Below are 23,435 nucleotides of genomic sequence, written 5' to 3'. Positions count from 1 at the left end.
ACTTAATATCTTGAGAGGGCTCTGGCAAAAATTGTGGGATCTCGCGATAGATAGAAGGTTGTTATTATTGATAATTGCCCTGTATGATGGTGCCCAGCTGAAAGTTTGCTGCAGCGCTTTGTGGGCTTTGTCATCTGAGATTCCCACTTGCAGGGGTGTACGACAGGGCTGCATATTAGCCCCCATGTTATTCAGTCTCTACATCAATTCTGTAGTTGCTCATGTCTCCATCCCTTCTATCCATCCCCCTAAAATTGCGAATAGGCATATTTCGGTTTTGTTATATGCTGATGATATGGCAATTTTATCTCAAACACCAATTGGCTTGAAACATGCTCTCGGTATTTTATCAAAATTTTGTACTCAAGAGGTTATTGAGATCAGTTATCAAAAAACCAAAATCATGGTTTTTGCAAAACAGCCCAGACAGCATAACTGGTCTATTAATGGTCATAGGATAGCCCAAGTAAACTCTTTTAAATATCTAGGAGTGGTATTTCACTCTTCAGGTTCATGTAGCCCCCACCTTAAGTCCACTCTGATGACGGCTCGGCATACTACTAATCTTATTACCTCTTTTTATTACTCTAGGGGAGCTTCTTATATCCCTGCAGCAATTGAATTATTTGTCACCAAAGTTCATCCTCAGTTGTTGTATAGTGCCCAGTTAGGACCGGCCAGAAATTTCTCATCTTTAGAAGCTTTGCAATCTTAATTTCTAAGATTGATATTATCGGTCCATCGCTGTGTTCCTACTGTTGTGTTAAGAAGAGAGGTGGGCTTGATTAGAATGGTACCCTGTTACTGGAGAACCATCATCCTATTTTGGTTAAAATTTGTTCTGTTGTGTGGGCCTGGCCTTTCTTATAAAAACTGATTCGTTCAGGTTTAAGTGGTCCGCCCTGATCAGTGGCAAACTAGCACATTATGGGTTCTCTACAGAGGAAATCCTTAAAATGGGTTATGACTGGGCCAGGAAGGAAATCAAGCAACGTATTATATAGATCTTCAGGAGGAAGTTGCTCTTTTGCCCAAGAACGTCCATTTGGGTGAGCAAACAATTAGCTCTAACCCCGCGAGTTATCTGCATCTTGTTATTGTTCCCAAATTTAGGCGCGCTTTGACCTCCCCTCCGTTTGGACGTCCTCCCCTCTGCTGTTTTGGAGGGTAGATTTAAAGGCACTCCTTTTCCTGCCCGCCTATGTCCCTGCGCTACAGGCCAAGTGGAGACCAGCGCGCATTCTATTTTATATTGTGATTTTTATAGGGATGCCCGTTTAGAATTAATTTCCCCTTTGCTGCCTGATTTTATAGGGCATCCTGATGATTTTTATCTGACATTTTTATTAGCCAGTCCTGATGAGAATGTTATTAATAGAGTGGCCGCGTACTGTTATATAATTTGTAAAATCCGTTCAGGTTTTTAAATGTTTGATTTTGATATATTTGTTTTCTGTTTTTCTGTATCTGTTCTTTTTTGTGTTTTTGTACTCTGGTCTATGATCGTAATAAAGATTGGATTGGATAAGTGTCCATTTGGTGATAAAGTTGAATTTGCCACTTCATGCTGTGTGAAAGGCCCAGGTGCTTATGCTTATACTGTATCCATGTTTTCTCCCCACACTTAATAGCAGCTGTTGGGTGGGCTGGTGGTGGTTTGTATTGTGGTATTGGTATGGGTTACCAATTGAAAGGGTTCACTCCCACGCCCAGCAAGGCCTAATCCAAATCTTCCCCACCGACAGCTTCCACCATCTACAGTATAGTTTTGTCCTTAGCTGTTGGACAGCTCTTGCAGTTACGGTGGTGTAACCTCGGGTGTAGCTGCAGCCATCATAGATGGAAATGCCTGGCCACAGTCCTCTCTTAAAGGGGCACAGGAGTGTCCATTTAGTTAAGGTGAGCAGCAAAAAAAAAAAAGGTTCCGCCTTTATAAGCTTAAAAATTATATTGCTTATAAACCACTGTTCAGCTAATAACTTGAAACTTCGTATGTCTGATCTACCTGATGAAGTCTAAAACTGTGCTTAATTTCAAGAAGATCTGATAAAAATTGCTGCAGGAACAGCAAGTTGAAAAGTGCTAACAATTGACAAATTGACCCCCTTTTGTCCAACTCTAGGCAGATATATTTTTCAGTTTGGTGAAAATGACTGATGTACTCTGTCAGGCCTATCTAAGAAGAGTGTTTTTTAGTGGTTTGATGGAGTTTTGAGCAGTGATTAAACGTTATTAAGGTTATCCTGGCCCATTAAAGCTAGCACGTGCTGCCAAATTATACAGAGCATGACCAATCTGACAATGAAGCCAGACTGCTGACACATGTTTGCCGGTCCTCTGACATCAGCAGGGGCAGCCAAGTGGTGAATTCTATTGCAAGTCCAATGTCTATTCCTTTAGTGATGCAAGGTGAGCTCTCAGGGAAGTGGGGAGAGGAGAAAACATTGAATAGACAGGTGAGGAAAGCCAGGTGGGTTTTTAATAGCTCTCTTGGCGGGTAGTGGTGGTTGTGGGGAGTGTATGGAATGATTTTGAAAATGCACATACATTCACACAGAAACACACACACACACACACACACACACAGACCCAAAAAAGTACAAAAATGCATAATACACAAAAACATGTACCACACACATGTTATACAAATGCACAAACACAAAGCAATGCAAATATGCATTGGCTTCACCCTTTACCTGCCCTGCCTAGCGCCTTGCCCCCTCAATCCCAGGAATCACCAGCCACCACTAAAAGTAGGAAAAGAAGCAGTATTTTTCTTCCTCATTGATGAAGGTGAAAGTTTAAGACTTTCCAACTCTTTTTCTTCCGACCAGATCAAGGCTGAACTAGCTAATGGGAATATTGCAGCAGTGAGGGAACTGCTGAGCAGAATAGTACAGAAGAAAGAATGGTTCTCTCCGTTTCTAGAAGCTCTCTGTGAAGCTGGCCATAAAAAGTCTGCTGCTCTCCTAACTGGACAAGAAAATGGTAATGATGTGATTTGACAATTTTTAAAACTGATAATGGTTTAACATGGTTGAGCAGAATTTGATTCTGCTACCCCTTTATGATTGCACTGGGAGAACAGAACTGCAGTGGGGATTGTGTGAGGCTGTTCTCATATGTACCCTAACCCAGGCTAGGGAAGCCCAGTCTAGGTTAGGCTGTGCGTGAGAACCGCCGGGATCGGGCCTGATCCTGCTGGTGCAGTGCCACCTAGCCCAGCTTTTTAGCCCAGCTTTTAGCCAGGATTAAAAGCTCGAGTGAGCCCTTAACCTGGACTCTGGGATCATGTGTTCTCTAGGGCTGCATTCAGTCCCTGCAGAAACAGAGACAGGAGCCCAGAGCACTCATCTCCCCAAGCACCGTGCATGTCACACAGTGCATTGTGGAATTTCCAGAGGTGTTGTTCCAGCCTCCGGAGCTCCGTACAGCGTCACCCAGTGCGGATCATCTGGGAGTGCGGTCTGCACTCCCAGCAACATTTCAGTGATCATCAGTGAGGGCGGGGGGAGGTGAGTTGGACCAGCCTCTCCCCCCTCCCCCCATTGCCTTTCTACTCCCCTGCCCACCTGGTCATGTGAATTGCTCCTGTATGTTTCAGTTATGATGAGCAAGGACAGTATCATAAGCAACAGCCCCGTGCACTGCAGCCTGGTGTCTCCTGCCATGTTTTTCCTGGTAACCATTTTCCTGGAGGTCTTTGCATTAGACCTCCTAGGGTTTTAAGAATCACCAGAAGCTGCAGCCTGATTACTTCATTATTTAACTGTATGTAACCTTTTTAAGTGGCCTTAGCCTTGAAGGTGGCAATAAGATAAAATGATATTTTGGCTTACAATTCTTTTTCACTTTAGCCCTGGTCAGGCATTCAGCCTGAACTTGGGTAGAGGGAGAACAAGAACGTGCTGGCTAGCATGCTTCCCACTCTGTTGCATTTTGTGGCCATGCTCCCTGGTCTCCTCTTGTTTAGCACGTGTCTGCAGAGGCAAGCACGGAGCATGTGGAAAGTTTCTCCTTGCATTCTGGAACCCTGGCTTCCATTCCTGTTCTATCTAGAACTAGAATCCATGCCAGAACAGGAGTTTTGTTGTTCCCAAGAGCAACTGTCCTCATTTCTCTTTTATTATTTATGGCTACAGGATTCTGCCCCGCTTTGGCTGTGTCCAAGCTATTAAGTGTCCTGTGTCTTCCTAACACTAAGCTGCTTTAAAAAAACCCCCACACAAATAGAAATTAAAAGGATGGGAGCTCCAGACATAGGTCTGCAATGTATTGAGGGCATTCACACAATCAAAAACTGTGTCATACTCAGGTTTGGGAGCTGTTTGTGCTCCCGATCTTTGGTTGTGTGGGTGCAAACAATTGGTAGGAGGAGGGAGAAGTGATTGTGTGGAATCAAGATAGGAGGAAAAGCCGGATAGGATAGCTTTTCCTACTTCCTTGGTCAAATGCTGGATATGAAAGCTGGGTAGGACAATGCTGTCCTACCCAGATTTTTCCACCTACCCTTGATTCTACATAATCACTTCTTTCTCCTCCTGCCTACCTCCTACCTACCGAAAACTGGGAGCACACACAGCTCCCAAACTTGGGTAGGACACAGTTTTTGGCTGTGTGAATGACCTCTGTCTAGTTCGGCCCTCTTAAAGGATGTTAGCTCCCCAAATTTAATCTCAAATTGATGCTCATAAGTGATTTACTGACCTGCTGTACGAAGGCCTGGTTCACATAGTCATTTGAATCTAGGATTAATGTGGGTTACCAGTGTTCATGTGATTGTGTGAACCCAGGCCAAGGCAGGAATCTGATTCATTGTAGGCCATAAGCCACCTTGGTGTGGGTTCACACAGTCATGCCAGTGTTGGTAATGTACATTGAACCTAGATATGAACACTTGTGTGACCAGGCCTATGTGTATCACTGCGTTTTTATTTTGTTTGTCTCCATGTGGAGACCGACCTTTGATTTAGAAGAAAAGACTTTTGTCATTAAATGACAAATGACAAATGACACTTCTTAAATTTTGTGTGAACAGGCTATTGCAAAAGCACAGTTTCCACTAGTGAGATTACGGAAAATGAAGGGCCACTTGTTTCTGATGTTGTGAAGGATTCGAAGCAGGAAACCCAATTAGAGTGCAACTTGACCAATGAGGAGATTATCTCAGAAGAATCTTTGGGAGAGGTTTCTGGAATTTCAGGTGATCTATGATACCTTTTACAAATCCTTTCACATGACCAGATTCAGTTAGATAAATTACAGTGCTGAGTTGTATGCTTCTTTCTGGTGGATTTTAATGATCTTGAGAAATTCATCTTCTGTCTTACTGTCTATTTTATTAATTTAAAAAGTGAGCCCTTCCCCCCATATGTCCACCTTAGAAGCCCTAAGTGCGGGCACTTCTGTGATTAGCAGGCAGATTTCATCTCTAGCCGCACTTACCATGCCATCATATGAAACTGCCTAATAAGGAGTCACCATTAGTGCATCAAGCCCAGGATGATCTACTGTGACTAGCAGCTTTCCTATCACCTGTTAACTGGAGATTGAACCTGGGACCTTCTAGGTTCCCGTCTACTACCCTGTTTCCCTGAAAGTAAGACCTACCCCGAAAGTAAGACCTAGCAGTAATTTCTGATGTACCGCTAAATGCCCTAGTGCATTTTTGGGGGCTGAAATTAATATAAGACACTGTCTTATTTTCGGGGAAACACGGTACTGCATGTGCTGTACCAACTGATCTGTGAGCTCTAACAATGAAGCCGTTGGTTACAATGTGTCCTGGTGCGTTGGCACCCTAGCATTTGATGAGTTCACCCGTTAATGATGTTCCCATCATAGAACTGACGTAAGTACTAGAGTCATTTCAGAGGAGAAGATTTAGGGTTGTTCTCCTGAATCAGTTGATGTGAACCTTCCTTATATTGAATTGGACCATTGGTTCACTTGTGCTGGTATTGCCAACAGTGGTTGGCAGTGGCTCTCCAGGCTGTAGTCTGTTAGTTGACAGGCTGTAGTCTTTCCCATCCCTCTTTGGAGCTGCCATGGATTGAACCTGACCTTTTACATGCAAAGCAGGGGCTCTGCCCACCCCCAAAGGTAGAGCCTCTTACTCTGCCTTGATGGCATGGAGGCCCAAGGACTTGCTCTGGATCTTGAGAGTGCCAGTCTAGGTCTCTTGATGGCAGCCACCATACATCTCAGCAACCCTCTGGGTGCCCTAAGTATACCACCTCCTAGGTCACTGTCAGGCAGTCATTTGTTTACAGCAAATGTCCAACTGGAAATATGAGAAGTGTCCCCCAAGGTGGTGCATAATGCTTTCACTATTTCCTCACAAGCAGGTCTTGTGAGACCTCTAGCCAGAAGCCAGGGTGTCTCTCATGCAAGCGCATGAGTATCAAAGCTGCCGGCACTTAATTGAGGGGTTAGGCAGGGAGGCTGAAGAGAAGAAAGTGCTCGCTGAGGGCCCCGAGCCTCAGGGGAAGAGTGACCTGAAGGAAGCTGTGGTGAGGGAGTGGGGACGGGTAGAAGAGGACACAGGTAGCAACAGAGTTCCCTCCCTCCAGTACGGAGACCTAAGTGGGGGGATAGCTGAAGTTGAGGGCATCTGAGTGGCAGAAAGATGATCCCACAGCAATCAGTCCAGCTCCCCAGGACCTCAGAAGCTCTTCTGCCTTTCAGAAACCTCTTAGCAATTTTTTCTTTTAAGCAAGCACCAAACATAGACTATTTGTTTCACTCTTTTCTACACCACACCACATCACGTTCTTCCCGCCTCATCCAGGCAACTTTTCATTAAGCATTTCTTAATGAAACACATTCCAGTCACTTGGAATAATTATCTGGGCCTCAAGATACTCAGTACCCCATCCCCCCATCAAGTGACAGGCTATACAAAAACTTAGAGAGGGAGGCTCATTTTCCCTAGTCAAGGAGCATGTCTAAAAGGAGTCTCAAATGGTAGCTTTTCTACAGCATACCTGCTGACATGTCCCTATTTTCCCATAGCTTCCAAACATGTGAGCATGTTTGCTAAGGAAACAACTCTGTTGTTATGCACATTTAACATGTTTGTTGTGGAAACATGATTGCCCTGTAATGTAAAACTGTTAAATGGAAGGGTTTGTATTCATGCAAGTTTATTCTAATCCAGGAGGTGGCACTGTATGTATTGCTTGTAAGGAAGTAAGATTGCTTTGGACAAGGATTTTTTTTAAATGATGGCAAATACAACCCAGTCAATAATAGTACCTCATGCAGACTTCGACCCTGCATATTATATCAGTAGCCCTTTCTCACAGAAGGAGGTCCATATGCTTCACGCTAGTGATGGTTTTCAGGATTGTGTCTGAGGTGTCAAGTAAGAATCTCAGAACTTGTAAACCTAAGACATTGGAGAATATGAAAACCCTGCTTTGGCTACTACACCTAAGAGGCAGTTTCTGCATCAGTATAAGGGATAGACATTTCTTCTTCACTTGATTTGTTCAAAATAACTTTAAGGAAAAATTGAGGCTCTTCTGGTGTGTCAAATGGTATAGCGTGCACGTTAAATAACGGTGCGTCATGGAATGTTTTGACATGTGCTTATATATTTTGCCTGCCAGAATCTTATGTCAGTTTGCTGGATGCAAGTGTCAGTGATGCAAGTGAAAGCATCGGACAAGTCTCCCACCTCAGCGATGATTCAGGTATGACTTCTTCCTTGCACTCTAGGAAGCATGAAATGTGATCTAGAAGCAGTTGCTCACTGGATGTGCTGCAGTGAGGCTCCCTGTGCACAAAGAGCACCAGGATCAGGAGACAAATGCCAGTGCAGTATTTCCACATACACATCCCCGCCTCCCCCATGGATGGTTAGGCCACTACCAGCTGTAATGAAGGCATGTTAATTGCTTAGGCCAACTAGTGTCAGTTCAGTTTATTGTAATATAGAGACTTGCCATTATACAAAATCAGCCGTGAATCAAGAAAGACATTTTATATAAAGGAGAAGAGAAAAGAAAATATTTTGGATCATAATCATGAGGCTAGGAGAATACCGGACTCTCCATGATGGTCTGTAATAATCCATAACATTTTATAAGTGCATACTTTGCAGGGCCCCAGTTCTGATGGCTGCAGAGTATGCTGTGCTGCATTAGGGAATCAGGGAAGGGTGGTTGAGGAGGAGGCAATTTGAAGACTGCTTGCAGAGTGGAGAGAGCCAATTGCTGGGAAGGAGGACGAAACGGGTACTTGATAACCCCTCTCCAATTCTTACGCTCTTGGGGGAAGTAAAGAGGCAACTACTCTGCTGGGCTGTAGCCTGAACATACAGTTGTTTGACAGCTGCTCACACAAATACACACACCCCTTTGCAATTCTAGGCAAGCACAAAATGAGATTTTATCAAGTTGATAGTGGTTTGGTATATAGCTGGATCCACTGATCTGCTAAATCTGCAAGCTGTGCAGCTCTGGCTACAGCAAAATCTGCCATTTGGAAAACTGACACATGCTGAAAGAAATTTTCCCTTGATCATTTGGTATGTTTCTTTGCTTCTCTCACTCACAGATAACGTTGAAGATGTGAGCGAAAGGGGTTCACCTGAACCAGAGCTAAATCTCAGAGACTACCAAATGGAGGTGGCAAAGCCAGCCTTGGAAGGAAAGAATATTATCCTGTGCCTCCCTACAGGCAGTGGCAAGACCCGAGTGGCTGTTTACATTGCCAAAGACCATTTGGATAAAAGGAGAGAAGCAAAAGAGCAAGGGAAAGTTATAGTCCTTGTCAACAAGGTAAGCGATTCAATTCCGTGAATCGCAGGACTAAACTGTAGGATGGAAGTGGCTCGTCTAGTCCCATGGAGGCCAAATCCTGTATACCCAATAGGAAGACCATCCATCACCCATCAATGGATTGTTTGTGATTTGATTATAGCAAAGCAAGTTATAGCTTTAATTCTGTCCTCATCTATGTTGTATTTGAAAATGTTTTTCAGGTGCCATTAGTGGAGCAGCATTTCCGGAAAGAATTTAAACCCTATCTGAAGCATTGGTATAAAGTAATTGGCCTGAGTGGTTCATCTCAGCTGAAAATTTCATTCCCTGAAGTTGTCAGGGATAACGATGTAATTATCTGCACTGCTCAGATCCTTGAGAATGCATTGTTCAGTGCAGAGACAGATGAAGAAGAAGGAGTCCAGTTGTCAGGCATGTATTTTGTCTGGGATTTCTTTGGCTTGGAAAGACTGAAGTATAGCTGTATTCTGAAGAGCATTGTGGGGAACACGCCTATTAATTCAGAATGGGGCCAGCTTTTTGTTACAAAGACACATTTGCTAGAAAATTGATATCTTCCATGGAAGTAAAAGACTCCTGTGCCCAAGATCATAACATGGGGAAGCATTAAGAGATATCAATAAGTTGAGAGGATTGGCCTGGCATTTGCTCTCACAAATGGACATTCACAAATGGACTTTCTGTCTTATGATGTTACACAAGAGTGTCTTCCAGTGCCAGAAATCGTGCTTCTGCCCTCACAGATATATGATTGGCAAAAGACTAGGTGACATTGTGTCCTCTTTCCAGCTTCCTTCACAACAGAGTTGCCAGTCAAACAGTGAGATTGCTGAGACTGCATAAGGGGCCCAGAACACAGGGAATGTGTAGATGACACAATTTGATGTAAACTATAATGGCAGTAGTTGAGCCAGAAGGAAATAATCGTTATGTCTGTGAGTGTTTTTATGCACTTTTTAATTTATTTTTTGGAATTCATACAGTGACAGATGAAACATATGTCTCATCTTTTGATAACATATAGCAGCTTACAATCAAAACAGTGCAATACAACAAATCACATCTATAGAATTGTCACATTAAAATCAAACTTTAAACAAGTAAAACATGTTGACAGTTTCTTTAAGTGGACCAACGGGGTGGATCTGACAGATCTTCCTTGAGAGAGAATTTCACAAATAGGGGCCCACCACCCATATAAAGCCTTGGTTCCAATGGAGTCTATTTAGATGAGCTGAAGTATCTAAAAACTCTCTTCAGGGATAGCCCTGCATAAAGCACATTTCAGTAATCAAGTTGTGAAGTAGCATATTGTCAATTGTGACCATCTAAAAAGTACAGATGTCTGGAATAGAAGTGCATTCTACCACAGGATGTTACACTGTCCAGCTGTGCCAATTTCAAAGTTATATTTGGAGATAGATATATATTCTGAGAGACATATATTCAGCCAGCCAATTGTATTTCCTTCAGCTAAGCGAATTGGCTTATGTAGGTAATGTGTGCATAAGAGAACTGACCAGTTTGTACCAAATGTCTTTCAGTGTTTTCCCTGATCATTATTGATGAATGCCATCACACTCAAAAGGAAGGTGTCTACAACAATATCATGCGCCGTTACTTAACACACAAGTGGGAGAATGAGAAACGGAAGAAAGTTAACAAACAACTGATTCCTCAACCTCAGATCCTGGGACTGACAGCTTCACCTGGTGTAGGAGGTGCAAAGAAGCCTGCAAAAGCTGAGGAACATATTCTTAAAGTAGGTCACCCTTGAAACTGGAAGGATTCAGATCATGCAGAGGATATTTTATGGGAAGCTACTGTTATTATGTGAAAGAAAAGTTAGAGAGCAAGAAGAAAAGAGCATAAATCACTGATTTTTCGGCATCAGATCCTGAGATTCCTCAAGCCTGTAAACACTTAGCATTGGGGGAATAGTAGTGGCTTAGCAAAAATATTTTGTGATAAAAGCAAATAATTTGGTATATACCCGGGCTGCTCAAATTCAGCCCTCCTGCAGATCCTGGACCACAACTTCCATAATCCCTGAATTTTGGCCACTGTGGCTGGGGATTATGGGAATTGGCACTGTGGGGAAATGACTTGATTATCAAGCCGGTTCAAATCCCTGCTGGTATGTTTCCCAGACTATGGGAAACACCTATATCGGGCAGCAGCAATATAGGAAGATGCTGAAAGGCATCATCTCATACTGCACAGGAGATGGCAATGGTATACCCTTCCTGTATTCTACCAAAGACAACCACATGGCTCTGTAGTTGCCAGGAGTCGAAACTGACTTGATGGCCTACTTTATCTTTACCTTTAATCCAAAAACAGTTGGAGGGCCACAGTTGAGCAATCCTGGTATATACAAAGGATGCTATGAAGTTCAAATTAAGACAGGAAGGTGTTTCTAATATTTTTGTTCTTTTATTAGAAAGTGCAAAATCCTAATTCTCCTCTCCCATAAAGCCCCAGGGCATGGCTTGAATGCACATTACAGCCACCCTGATGAAATTAAGCAGGGCTGAGTCTGATTAGTGCCTGAATAAGAAACTGCCTGGAAACCCCAGGTATGCCATCTTGCATTCCATGGAAGAAAGGCAGGATAGAAATGTTATTGAATGAATGAATGTGTATTACCATTTATTCTGTGTTCTGATGTTATCTCATGTATTGCCCTGCCATGACTTTATAACATTAGGAGGCCGTTCAAATGACCATAGCACTGCCCTACCCGAGTAGGGCTGGTCATGAGAACAACCTTACAGCTGAATGATGACATGAATAGGGTAAGCAAAACTACAGATTTCAAAGGGAGGATGCCACTTTTGGTGGTATCCCTGTTCAAACATAATGTGCAATTTCTCCATTTATCCATAAAATAACTTATTGCTTGCTTCAGTGGTCTGAGTTGTCTAAAAACATTGCTGGCTAGGGATGTGAAATGGAATTTCAGGGGCAGGAGGTTGTATAGCTATACTCTGTAGCTGAGTCATAGTGAGCAACTGATTTCTAAACCAAAAGCATTAAAACAGGATTTTTAGGAAGAAAGAATGAACAACCTTTATGTCCCCTGCCAACTGGGCAAAGAGGCACCTTTTACCGTGGTGATTCTCTTTATTTAGCAGGGGGAGAGTAACTGGCCCTATTCACCCCCAGCACAGTACCTCCAGTGACTGTTGCTGGTGTCTATCTTGTGTTTCTTTTTAGAATGTGAGCACTTTGGTGACAGGGAGCCATCTTATTTATTTATTATTTCTCTGTGTAAACTGCCCTGAGCCATTTTTGGAAGGGCAGTATAGAAATTGAATTAATAATAATAATAATAATAATCCCCCGTGAGGCTCTACCTTGGCGTGGTTGTGGGGCTTGTGTGCTCTGAGGAAGGTGAGAGCTATGTCAGAGGTCCAACCATACTGGACAGGTCTCACCAGAGGAGCCAGACAAAGAGTGCCTCTCCTATCAACAATATGGTGAGACGTAACTTTAATAAATCTATACTGGATCGGTTGTCGCCCGGGTCAACAAGGACCGCGCCAGGTGCTATAGTCCCTGGACATCTGGTGGCAAGTGGGCAGCAGGACTCAGGATCTTCAGTTGAGCAACCAGGGCTGGAGACTGCAAGGTTACTGGAAGAAACGTCGCTTAACCGAAAAAAATATACCAAAAATGCCAACAAGGAAATAATGATCTGCTATTACAAGTCTAGTCCAACTAGAAGAGGTTATTTAAAAAGAATGTACCAAATTTGGAAAGAGAAGCATCCAGATACAGAAATAACAGAACAAAGGCTAGCAGACCAGAGAAGATACATAATAAGAAATAAAGTATTCACAGGAGTTGAGCTGGAAGAACTGCAAAGAGCAACACAGGCTCAAGATATGGAAGAAGAATTACCACCAATTGAAGAAGTTGCTCAGGCGCAGGTGGAGGAGGTGTTGGAAATTGAGGATGCCACTGTTACTGAACTGCTGTTTCAAAATCAGAACCAGGCAACCGCCCCTTTGCCTCCACCTCAAAAACCCAAATGCCATTTAACAGAAAAGCAACAAGAACTAAAGCAAAAAATAACTGAGCACATGAACCAAACAACCACCAGGGTTCGACTTCCAGCTCTAAAAACAGTTGCCAAAAAACAACTTGCTCAGGCATTAAAAGATGTCAATGCTGCACTTGCAGAAATAACAACCAATAATTTGCAAGAAACAAACCAACTAATGTACAGTGCAGCAACAATAACAACACAAGAGCTTGGATATAATATCAGTGGACCTGTAAAAAAAGAAAGCAGTACATCACCTAAATGGAAGATTAGATTAGAAAATAAAATCTCCAGGCTTAGATCAGATGCTGGTAAATTGAAAGATATGAAAGACAAGAAGCTGAAGAATGAAAACACCAAACAGTATCTGATCCAAAAATACCACCTCGATTCAAGGAAAATTAGAGAAGTCCTAGAAATAATAAAGCAGCAAATAACAGCAGTGTCAAAGAAGATTAGCAGGTATGAAGCCAGAATTACACAACACAGGCAGAATCTCCAATTCCAGTTGAATCAGAGACGTTTCTACCAAAGCATAGAAGGAGAAACTGCAAGAAACCTAGAAACACCAAATAAAGAAGAAACAGTGCAATTCTGGGGGAAATTATGGGACAATCCAATAGATTATAATAAAAAAGCAGGCTGAATGAAAGAGGTCAAAAAATGTAACCAACAAATGCAAGATCTAATAATAACACCAGAATTAATAAGTGAAAGAGCAAAGAAAATTAAAAATTGGACTGTGCCAGGCGACGATGAACTGCATGGCTTCTGGCTTAAACACCTAACAAGCCTTCATAAACAACTATCAAAACAGTTCAATCACATTTTCCAAGGAGGTGATATTGAACAATGGCTAACAACTGGGAAAACTCATCTCATCATGAAAGACCCAGCAAAAGGTGCAGTTCCAAGTAATTATAGACCGATAACCTGCCTGCCAACCATGTTCAAATTATTAACAGGAATAATAGCAGATGAAGTCATGCAACACTTATTAACTAACAAACAGCTTCTAGTTGAACAGAAAGGAAATTGCCCAAACACCAGAGGCACAAAAGACCAGCTGCTGATTGACAAAATGATTTTAGAAAACTGCAAGAGAGGAAAAACCAATCTAAGTGTTGCATGGATTGACTACAAGAAAGCCTTTGATTCATTGCCTCACACATGGATACTAAAATGTTTAGAAACAACTGGTGTCAGCAAAAACATTCAGATATTTATAAAAAAAATCAATGAGCATGTGGAATACACAGTTAACAATCAATGGCAAGACACTTGGACAGGTTAGCATTAGAAGAGGCATTTTCCAAGGGGACTCACTATCCCCTCTGTTGTTTGTAATTGCCATGACCCCACTTTCACAAATACTAAACAAAACAGGCCTCAGATACCAAACATCTAAAAATCAAGTAAAATCAACCATCTGCTGTACATGGACAATCTGAAGTTGTATGGAAAGTCCCAGTCAGAAATCGAATCACTGCTAAACACTGTCCGTATATTCAGTAGCGATATAGCAATGGAATTTGGACTAGACAAGTGTGCTGCATTAATAATGAACAGAGGAAAAATAAGAAAAACAGAAGGAATAGAACTGCCCATGGAAGCAAGATCAAGAACCTGGAAGAGAAAGAACATTACAAATACCTGGGCATTCTCCAGGCTGATAACATCGCACACACTGAAGTTAAAAGAAAAATAGGAAGTGAATACAACAGGAGAGTTAGAAAAATCCTCAAGTCCAAACTCAATGGCGGGAACACCATATAAGCCATAAACACCTGGGCTATACCTGTTATCACATACATTGCAGGAATAATAGACTGGACCCAGGCAGAGCTAGAGACGCTAGATCGTAAGACCAGGAAAATCATGACCATCAATCATGCTCTGCACCCCCGCAGTGATGTCGATAGGCTATACCTCCCTCGTAGCTCAGGTGGAAGAGAAATGCTGCAAGTCCATCAAACAGTAGAGGAGGAGAAAAGAATATATTGAAGAATATATCAAGGACAGTGAAGAAGATGCACTTAAGATGGTCAATAATGCAAAACTATTCAACACCAATGAAACAAAACAGGCCTACAAGAAAGAACAAGTTAAGAACCGAGCAGAAAAATGGAAAAATAAGCCCCTGCATGGTCAATATTTGCACAATATAAGTTGAAAATCTGACATCACCAAGACCTGGCAATGGCTTAAGAATGGCAACTTGAAGAAAGAAACAGAGGGTTTAATACTGGCTGCACAAGAACAGGCACTAAGAACAAATGCAATAAGAGCCAAAGTCGAAAAATCCACAACAAACAGCAAGTGCTGCCTTTGTAAAGAATCAGATGAAACGGTGGACCACCTAATCAGCTGTTGTGAAAAGATCGCACAGACTGACTACAAACAAAGGCATGACAAAGTAGCAGGGATGATACACTGGAACATCTGCAAAAAATACAAGCTACCTGTAGCCAAACATTGGTGGGACCATAAAATTGAAAAAGTGGTAGAAAATGAAGATGTAAAAATATTATGGGACTTGTGACTACAAACAGACAAGCATCTGACACACAATACACCAGATATAACTGTAGTTGAGAAGAAAGAAAAACAAGTCAAAATAATCGACATAGCAATACCAGCGGATAGCAGAATAGAAGAAAAAGAAATAGAGAAAATCACCAAATACAAAGATCTACAAATTGAAATTGAAAGGCTGTGGCAGAAAAAGACCAAAATAATCCCAGTGGTAATTGGCGCCCTGGGTGCAGTTCCAAAAGACCTTGAAGAGCACCTCAACACCATAGGGGCCACAGAAATCACCATCAGCCAATTACAAAAAGCAGCTTTACTGGGAACAGCCTATATTCTGCGACGATATCTATAACAACAGCAACAACATTGACAATAAAATTCTGGCATCCCAGGTCCTTGGGAAGGACTCGATGTCTGGATAAAACAAACCAGTCAATAACACCTGTCTGACTGTGTAAACAAGAAATAATAATAACTAGCTGACCCGTGCGGCCGCTGCCGCCCTGCGGGGGCCGAGTGCGGCCGCCACCGCCTCGCCTCCGCGGCCCAGCCAGTCCCACCGCCTCGCTTCCGCGGCCGGGCCCGGCCAGGCCAGGCTACCTCTCTCTCTCCTCCCGCCCCCCGTCTCCGGCGGGGCAGAGTGCAGCCGCCACCGCCAGCGGGCCTGGCCGGCCCCAGAGTGCCGCCATCAGGCCCGCCGCCTCGCCTCCGCGGCCGGGCCCGGCCCCGCCGCCTCGCCCCGCCTTGCTGGGCCCGCCGCTCGCTGGGCCCCGCCACCACGGCCTGGCCCGCCGCCATCGTGCTGGGCCCGCCGCCTCGCCCCGCCTCACGGCTCGGGCTGCCGCCACCTTGCTGGGCCCACCGTCTCACTGGGCTCCGCCGCCGCGGCCCTGGGCCCGCCGCCTTGCCTCCGCAGCCGCCCAGCAAGCGAATTCTCCTGGGTGTGCTGCCAGCCAATCAGGCGCCCCCTGCAGCCCAGCCAATCAGCTGGGCTGCCGGGACGCATTTCTCCTGGGCACACCCAGGAGAATTATATATATAGATAATGTCCTCCTCATTTTGTAGAAAGAATAGACCCCTTATTGCAGTTAGTTATTGCAGCTGTAAATTCGGAGGATTTCTTTGTATTCGGAGGATTTTGGCTTTACTTCACATGCAACCACAGTGTAAGATGGTGTCACATGCACCGGGTTAAACATGTATTTGCATTAGCTTCTGTCATAGGCAGAACATGTTTTGTGGAATAAGATTTGACTGGATTTTTTTTTTTTTTTTTTAATCTCAGCTGGTGTAGGAGGTCACCCAGCATGGGTTATGTCCCTCCACATGCTCCAGGAGGCAGGAAGTAGAATTAATTGAAGATCCTTTAACCCAACCCCTGTGAATGGATCCTCTCAGTTTATTTTCTGTCTCTGCTCCAGAGAGTCGCACTCACTGCAGCTCACGCTTCTATTCTGTTTTTGCTTTCTTAGTTTTTTCCGATCCTCTGCTCTGGTCTGCTTCCCTGAGTTTCCTCCTCCTTTTTTCTCTTTATCCTCCACTCTGCTCTTGCTGCCGTTTCCCTCCTGTCTTTAAAAACAAAACAAAACACAAAAATCAACCTTATCCTATTCCATCTCCACCTTTACTCTGTTGCTGCTTCCTCTCCTCTGGGGCCCTGCCCCTCTCCCATTGCCCTCCATTTCTATCCCTCTTGGCTGATGTCTGAGAAGAAAAGCCTCAGCGTCCTGGCATTCAGAGACATGCCTGTCACCAACTCTTCCCGCTGAAGCTACGGGAGAGCCGAAAACGCTTTACGGCAATGACAGCAGAAGGAGGGGGCCTTGTTGGCGCCAGTGGGCCACAGCAACTCACCTCAGCCCTCAAAAGTCGGCCCAGAGAGGAGTGTGGGTATCCCGGGTGCAAACATCGCCACCGGACCTCCCCAGCGCTGGGGCAGAAGAAGAAGCAAAAGAGGCGCCGGCTCCTTGATCAGGGGGACTTGCCAACCTCCCCAGTGGCTGCTAAGAAATCATCAGACAGGGCTGACGAGAGGGTGCTGGCAGAGGCGTCCTCTCCTCCTCCACCCCTTCTCTCTCCAACCTCCCAACACGCTGCAGTGGAACCTATGTCCCCAGTGCATAGGCTGTTGCTTCTGAGGCAGCAAGCTGGCTGGGTCCATCATCATGAGGAGCCACAGGAAACGGGGATATAACCCCAGCGTCTTGCCCGTGGGGAACAAAGCAGAGGCAAGACAGTAAGTAGAAGCAACATCAAGCCGGGAGTACAGCACAGCAAAAAGTTGTGAGGCTTGACCTTTCTCTGGGGGGTGGGGACAAGGAGTCCGCAGTACCTCATGAGCCCCCAAATCATAGTACTCCTCCACAGGGTGATTTGGTCACGGGTATTCTGGGGAGGCCTGCCTGATTCTGCAGTCTGGAAGGGCTGGATACAGGAGACTGTACAACAATCTCTGGCTGCTGCCTTAAAGGCACAGGAAACCTCTCAATCTCACAAGGGAACTGGGAAGGCCTCCTCTGCCTCAGATTCACAAGCAGCCCACCCACTAACACAAGAAGCATAAAAGGACAGGGGTCATGCGCAACCCTCAAAAGAGTAGAGAGGTCAGATCCTCTGAGGATTCGGGAGAGGACTCCCTATATCTAATATGTATAACCAGAGGCTCTCCTTGGTGGAGGACTTCCAGCCTCTTATCAATCAATCTGTAGCTGTGCTGGGTCTGAAACTTGTTCCTGCAGATCAGTGTACCGCAGTATCTAAGGGATCGTTGGTTCTGCCTAAACCCAAGGCTCCACAGACTAAATTAGTGATGCCGGGGGGTTTCACTAACACAGTTAAGGAGGAGTGGACCTGCATATCCACGTCTAAATGGGCCTCTGCGCTGGCTAATAGGCTATATAATTTTGAGACTTTAGATTTGCTTAAAGTACCCCTTATAAATGCCTCATTTGGGGCACTTCTCAGTGGAGTGGTGGTCCCCAGGGATGGGGACTCTACACTCAAAGACCCAGCAGACAAAAAGGCGGAAGCTGCACTGCACAGGGCCCGTGAGTCCACGGCAATGGCTATTAGAGCTGATACTACAGCTTCCCTGGTTTCCAGAGCTTCGTTGCTGTGGATAGATGAACTTCTTAATGATCCCCCATCTGACCCGGCTAGGATGAGACAGAAGATGCTGCGTCTGCAAAGGGCGGCAGCATTCTCAGCAGATGCTACACTGGACAGTGTCTGCTTCTCAGCCCATGCAGTCAGCACAGGTGTACTGGCTAGGCGTAATATTTGGCTGAAATACTGGAAGGTGGACAACATGTCTGAAGCCAACCTGGCGTCTGTGCTATATGTGGGTGGTAGCGGGGGACTCTTTGGCGATGATGCTCTGAAGGATGTCTTAGTGGAGACAAAGGACAAGCGCAAGGCCTTACCCTCACTGGCGGGAGGACAAGGGTTTTTCTCGCAAGCCCGCACAGTCATTCAGGGCCTGCAGACCCCAGTTATGGCAGAAGGAACCTTTGAGATCGTTTAGACCACATTGAAGCAGGCCCAGAGGCCAGGGCAGACTGGGGTTCAATTCCCAGAACCGATGGTCTTTGGGGACCCAGCTAGGGGCCCTAAGCAGCAGTCCTGACAGTCAAAGCAACAAGGTGGGGGGCTGCCTGTTGGACTTCTGGCCTATCTGGAAAGAATCCATTTCAGACAGATGGGTTTCTTTCCATTGTACACCAGGGGTATAGGATAGAACTTACCAGTCATCCAAGGAACAGGTTTTTGCTCACACCAAGGTCAAGAAACCTAAGAAAACACAATGGGCTGTTGCTAGCTATCTGACACTTATGTCTATCTCTATAGACATAGGAGCTATAGAGAAGGTCCCCCATCTCCAAAAGGGCAGGGGAGTCTACTCAATAATTTTCACAGTACTGAAGGAGGACGGATCAGCAAGTGCCGTTTTAAACCTGAAGACAGTCAACAAGGATGTGTAGTCAGGAAAAAGTTCAGGATGGAGACCCTTCGGTCTATCACAGAAGTAGGGATGTGCGAACCGGTTCGGATCCGAACCGGTTCGGGTCCGAACCGGTTCCGGTTCGGAGGTTCGGATCGAACTGAACCACCCCTGGTTCGGTTCGAATCCGAACCGAACTGGGGGGGTTCGGTTCGGACCGGTTCGGATCGGTTCGGAAAGCTGAAAATTGGTCAGATGGTAGCTGGCACCCAGGGGTACCTGTCACCCAAACCCCAAAGCAATCGGACACTCGTACGATTTTTTATGAATTTTTGAAAAACATTTTTATTTTTCTCTCATAGGATATAATGGTACCCGAACCAGGCCATTATTTCTTATTGTGGAGCACTCATGGGTGCCAACAACCATGCAAACCCTGAAGCAATCAGACACCCCTATGATTTTTTATGAATATTTGAAATATTTTTAATTATTTTTCTCATTGAGTATAATGGGACCCAAACCAGTCCATATCCCCTGTTGTGGAGGACCTAGGAGCACAAAAGCAGGGTGGGTGGTAGACAGGCATGGGTGCCTACCACCCAAAAAATCTCAAGGCAATTGGACACTCCTCTGATTATTGGTGAATTGTTAAGCGTTTTTGAATTCCTCATAGAGAATAATTAGGATTGCAGCAAATGTATAGCTTCACGTCGGGGGGAAAGGGGTGTCGTAGAGTGCAGTGTGGTGGGTGGTAGTTCCTAGGGTGGGCAAGGAAGCTATCAGAATTATTTGAAAGGAATTGGGCAAAGAGGTGATTTTTAAGTGATTTTTGAAGTTTACGCGTCTTTAAGGTTTTTCCTCATAATAAGTTATAATGGAGCTTTCAGCAGCCCTATAAGTGCACATGGGGGTGCTGGGGTGGCCCAGAGCAAGTGGTGGTGTAGTGCACATAGGGTGCCAACCACCCCCATGGGTTTCTAACCCATGGGGTACAGGGATCTCTGGTAGGGGCACCCCCATGGGTACAGGGTTCTCTTGTTTCTGAGGTATTGAGTGTGGATTCTATGATAGCAAATGAGATTTTCAATGAGACACCATCAATCCACTCTAATATGCTATCATAGAATCCACACTCCGCCTCCTGCTTCTTCTCTGTGTGTGTGCTTAGTAGGGGTGTGCAATTTGGGATTTCGGGTGATTTGGCTCGGACCTGAACCGAATCACCCCTGTTCTGTTTTGTGCCCGAATCTGGGTCACCCGAATCACCCTTGATTCGGTTCGGATTCGGATTTAATCCGAATCCGAATCTGAATCGATTCGGGGGGGGTAAAAAGGGGCCCAGGGGCAAAATTTTGGGGTGGGGTGGTAGTGCCCAATGGGTAGAGTCTACCACCCCAATTTCAGGGGGATTGGGCAAAGGGCTGGTTTTTGGTGAATTTTTAAAGTTTTAGTGACTTTGGGGCAGTTCGGGGGCATAGCATGGGATCTGGGCAAAAGGAGTGGGGTGGGGTGGTAGTGCCTAATGGGTGCAGGCTACCACCCCAATTTCAGGGGGATTGGGCAAAGGGCTGATTTTTGGTAAATTTCTGAAAATTTCATATCTTTGGGGCATATTGGGGCATATTGGGGCAGAAAGTGGGGCCTGGGGCAGAATAGTGGGGTGTGATGGTAGTGCCTAATGGGTGGAGGCTACCACCCCAATTTCAGGGGGTTTGGACAAAGGGGTGATTTTTTGAGAATTTTTGAAGTTTTAGTGACTTTGGGGCAGTTTGGGGGCAGAAAGTGGATCTGCCCCAAAATAGTGGGGTGGGATGGTAGTGCCTAATGGGTGGAGGCTACCACCCCAATTTCAGGGGGATTGGGCAGAGGGCTGATTTTTTGAGAATTTTTGAAGTTTGGGTGTCTTTGGGGCAGATTGGGGGCAGAAAGTGGATCTGCCCCAAAGGAGTGGGGTGGGCTGGTAGATAGTGCCTAATGGGTGGAGGCTACAACCCATCCCCAATTTAAGAGTGATTGGGCAGAGGGGTGAATTATGGTGAATTTATTTGTATGAGGTTTGTCTTCATAAGGTGAAGTGTGCTAAATTGATTACTTCCTCATATTATTCATAGTAAAGGAAAGTGTGAAAAAGTGAAAGTGGGGTCATGAGAGTTGTTTAATTGAAAAATATCTCATTTGCTATGATAGAATGAGAATTCACACCTTTTCTATTCACCATAATTCACCCCTCTGCCCAATCACTCTTAAATTGGGGATGGGTGGTAGCCTCCACCCATTAGGCACTATCTACCAGCCCACCCCACTCCTTTGGGGCAGATCCACTTTCTGCCCCCAATCTGCCCCAAAGACACCCAAACTTCAAAAATTCTCAAAAAATCAGCCCTCTGCCCAATCCCCCTGAAATGGGGGTGGTAGCCTCCACCCATTAGGCACTACCACCCCACCCCACTATTTTGGGGCAGATCCACTTTCTGCCCCCAAACTGCCCCAAAGTCACTAAAACTTCAAAAATTCTCAAAAAATCACCCCTTTGTCCAAACCCCCTGAAATTGGGGTGGTAGCCTCCACCCATTAGGCACTACCACCACACCCCACTATTCTGCCCCAGCCCCCACTTTCTGCCCCAATATGCCCCAATCTGCCCCAAAGACATGAAATTTTCAGAAATTTACCAAAAATCAGCCCTTTGCCCAATCCCCCTGAAATTGGGGTGGTAGCCTGCACCCATTAGGCACTACCACACCACCCCACTACTTTTGCCCAGATCCCATGCTATGCCCCCGAACTGCCCCAAAGTCACTAAAACTTTAAAAAATCACCAAAAATCAGAGGAAGGTCCAATCGACTTGAAATTTGGGTGGCAGGTAGAACACAAGGTCCCCTTTCAAACCAGCTATTTTTTGAGATCCGAACCGGTTCGGATCCGAACCGAACCGGGGGGGTGGTTCGGCAAAACCAAAACCGAACCACCCTGGTCCGGTTCGGACCCGGTTCGGATCCGAACCGAACCGGGAGAACCGGTTTTATGCACATCCCTACACAGAAGTGCTGCAGGCAGGGGATTATCTGGCATCAGTAGACCTTCAGGATGCCTAACTCCTTGTACCCATTCACCCCGACAGCCGTCCACTGCTTTGCTTCTGTTATATGGGGAAAAATTGTCAGTACTGGGCGTTGCCATTAGGCCTCTCTTCAGCACCCCAGGTCTTCACAAAAGTCCTGGTCTCCCTTGAAGCTCACTCAAGGATGCAGGGGGTTCATCGACGAACTGGATTTACCAATCTACCTGGTGTAGTTTCTTTTGCTGGGCAGCTAGATATTCTTTGCAGCTGGATTGGTGCAAGCTGCACCATCTGCTTGATTTTCTGCAGGAAGGCCTCTCTCTGGGATTGAAGGCTAACACTCTTAAACATCAGGCTGCTTGGCTGGTGCAAATGTTGTTTCCACAACAACAGTCTTATCAAGCTAAACACCCGCTACTGCGTTAATTCCTGAGGGGGGCCGCTCAGCTCTCACTGCCTTTGTGTCATCGATTTCCATCTTGGAATCTGCATGTTGTTCTTTGGGGATTGCAGTTTCCACCATTTGAGCCCCTACAGTCTGTTCCAATCAAGCTTCTGGCCTGGAAGGTGGTTTTTCTAGTGGCAATAACATTGGCCAGAAGGGTGTCTGAGTTGCAGGCTCTTTCCATGAGAGATAATTTATGTATTTTCTCCAAAGATTTGGTGAGGCTCATCCTAGATCCTTCCTTCATGCCCAAAGTCAATTCATCGTTCCATCGGTCAGCTGACATTTACTTACCTTTTTTGCCCTGAACCACGCAGGTCTGCTGAAAAGGAGTGGCACAGATTGGATGTGCAGAAGGTGCTTAGGATATACTTGGACAGGACACAGAGTTTTCATAAGTCCAACTCATTGTTTGTTTCATTTCGGTCGTCCAAGATGGGGATGAAGGCATCAGCGGCCATGAAAGCTGGTTGGGTTCGGCCTGTATCTCTTTGGCATATGACTGTATCTCTTTGGCATATGGTATAGAAATCGAATGAATGAATGACTCACTCCCAGCATCTTCCAGTTCCAGGACATGTCACTGCTCACTCCACGAGGTCTGCGGCGACTT

The 23,435-nt window shown here is 45.2% G+C and overlaps 1 protein-coding gene across 2 annotated transcripts in view; it reads left to right on the top strand.

The window, feature by feature from the left end:
* The window catches only part of IFIH1 (interferon induced with helicase C domain 1), a 56,725-nt gene that overhangs the window by 9,789 nt on the left and 23,501 nt on the right, over window positions 1-23,435 (top strand). For both annotated transcript variants that reach the window (XM_053285283.1, XM_053285282.1), the window contains exons 3-8: window positions 2,835-2,988; window positions 5,039-5,203; window positions 7,614-7,697; window positions 8,563-8,786; window positions 8,990-9,200; window positions 10,334-10,551. In XM_053285283.1, coding sequence (XP_053141258.1) covers window positions 2,835-2,988; window positions 5,039-5,203; window positions 7,614-7,697; window positions 8,563-8,786; window positions 8,990-9,200; window positions 10,334-10,551 — 1,056 coding nt within the window. The remainder of the gene's footprint in view (window positions 1-2,834; window positions 2,989-5,038; window positions 5,204-7,613; window positions 7,698-8,562; window positions 8,787-8,989; window positions 9,201-10,333; window positions 10,552-23,435) is intronic.

Source organism: Hemicordylus capensis, chromosome 1, assembly GCF_027244095.1.
Source record: "Hemicordylus capensis ecotype Gifberg chromosome 1, rHemCap1.1.pri, whole genome shotgun sequence".
Lineage (NCBI taxonomy): Eukaryota > Metazoa > Chordata > Lepidosauria > Squamata > Cordylidae > Hemicordylus > Hemicordylus capensis.
The sequence above is the reverse complement of the archived record's forward strand: the minus strand, read 5'-3'. Positions and strand labels throughout refer to the sequence as shown.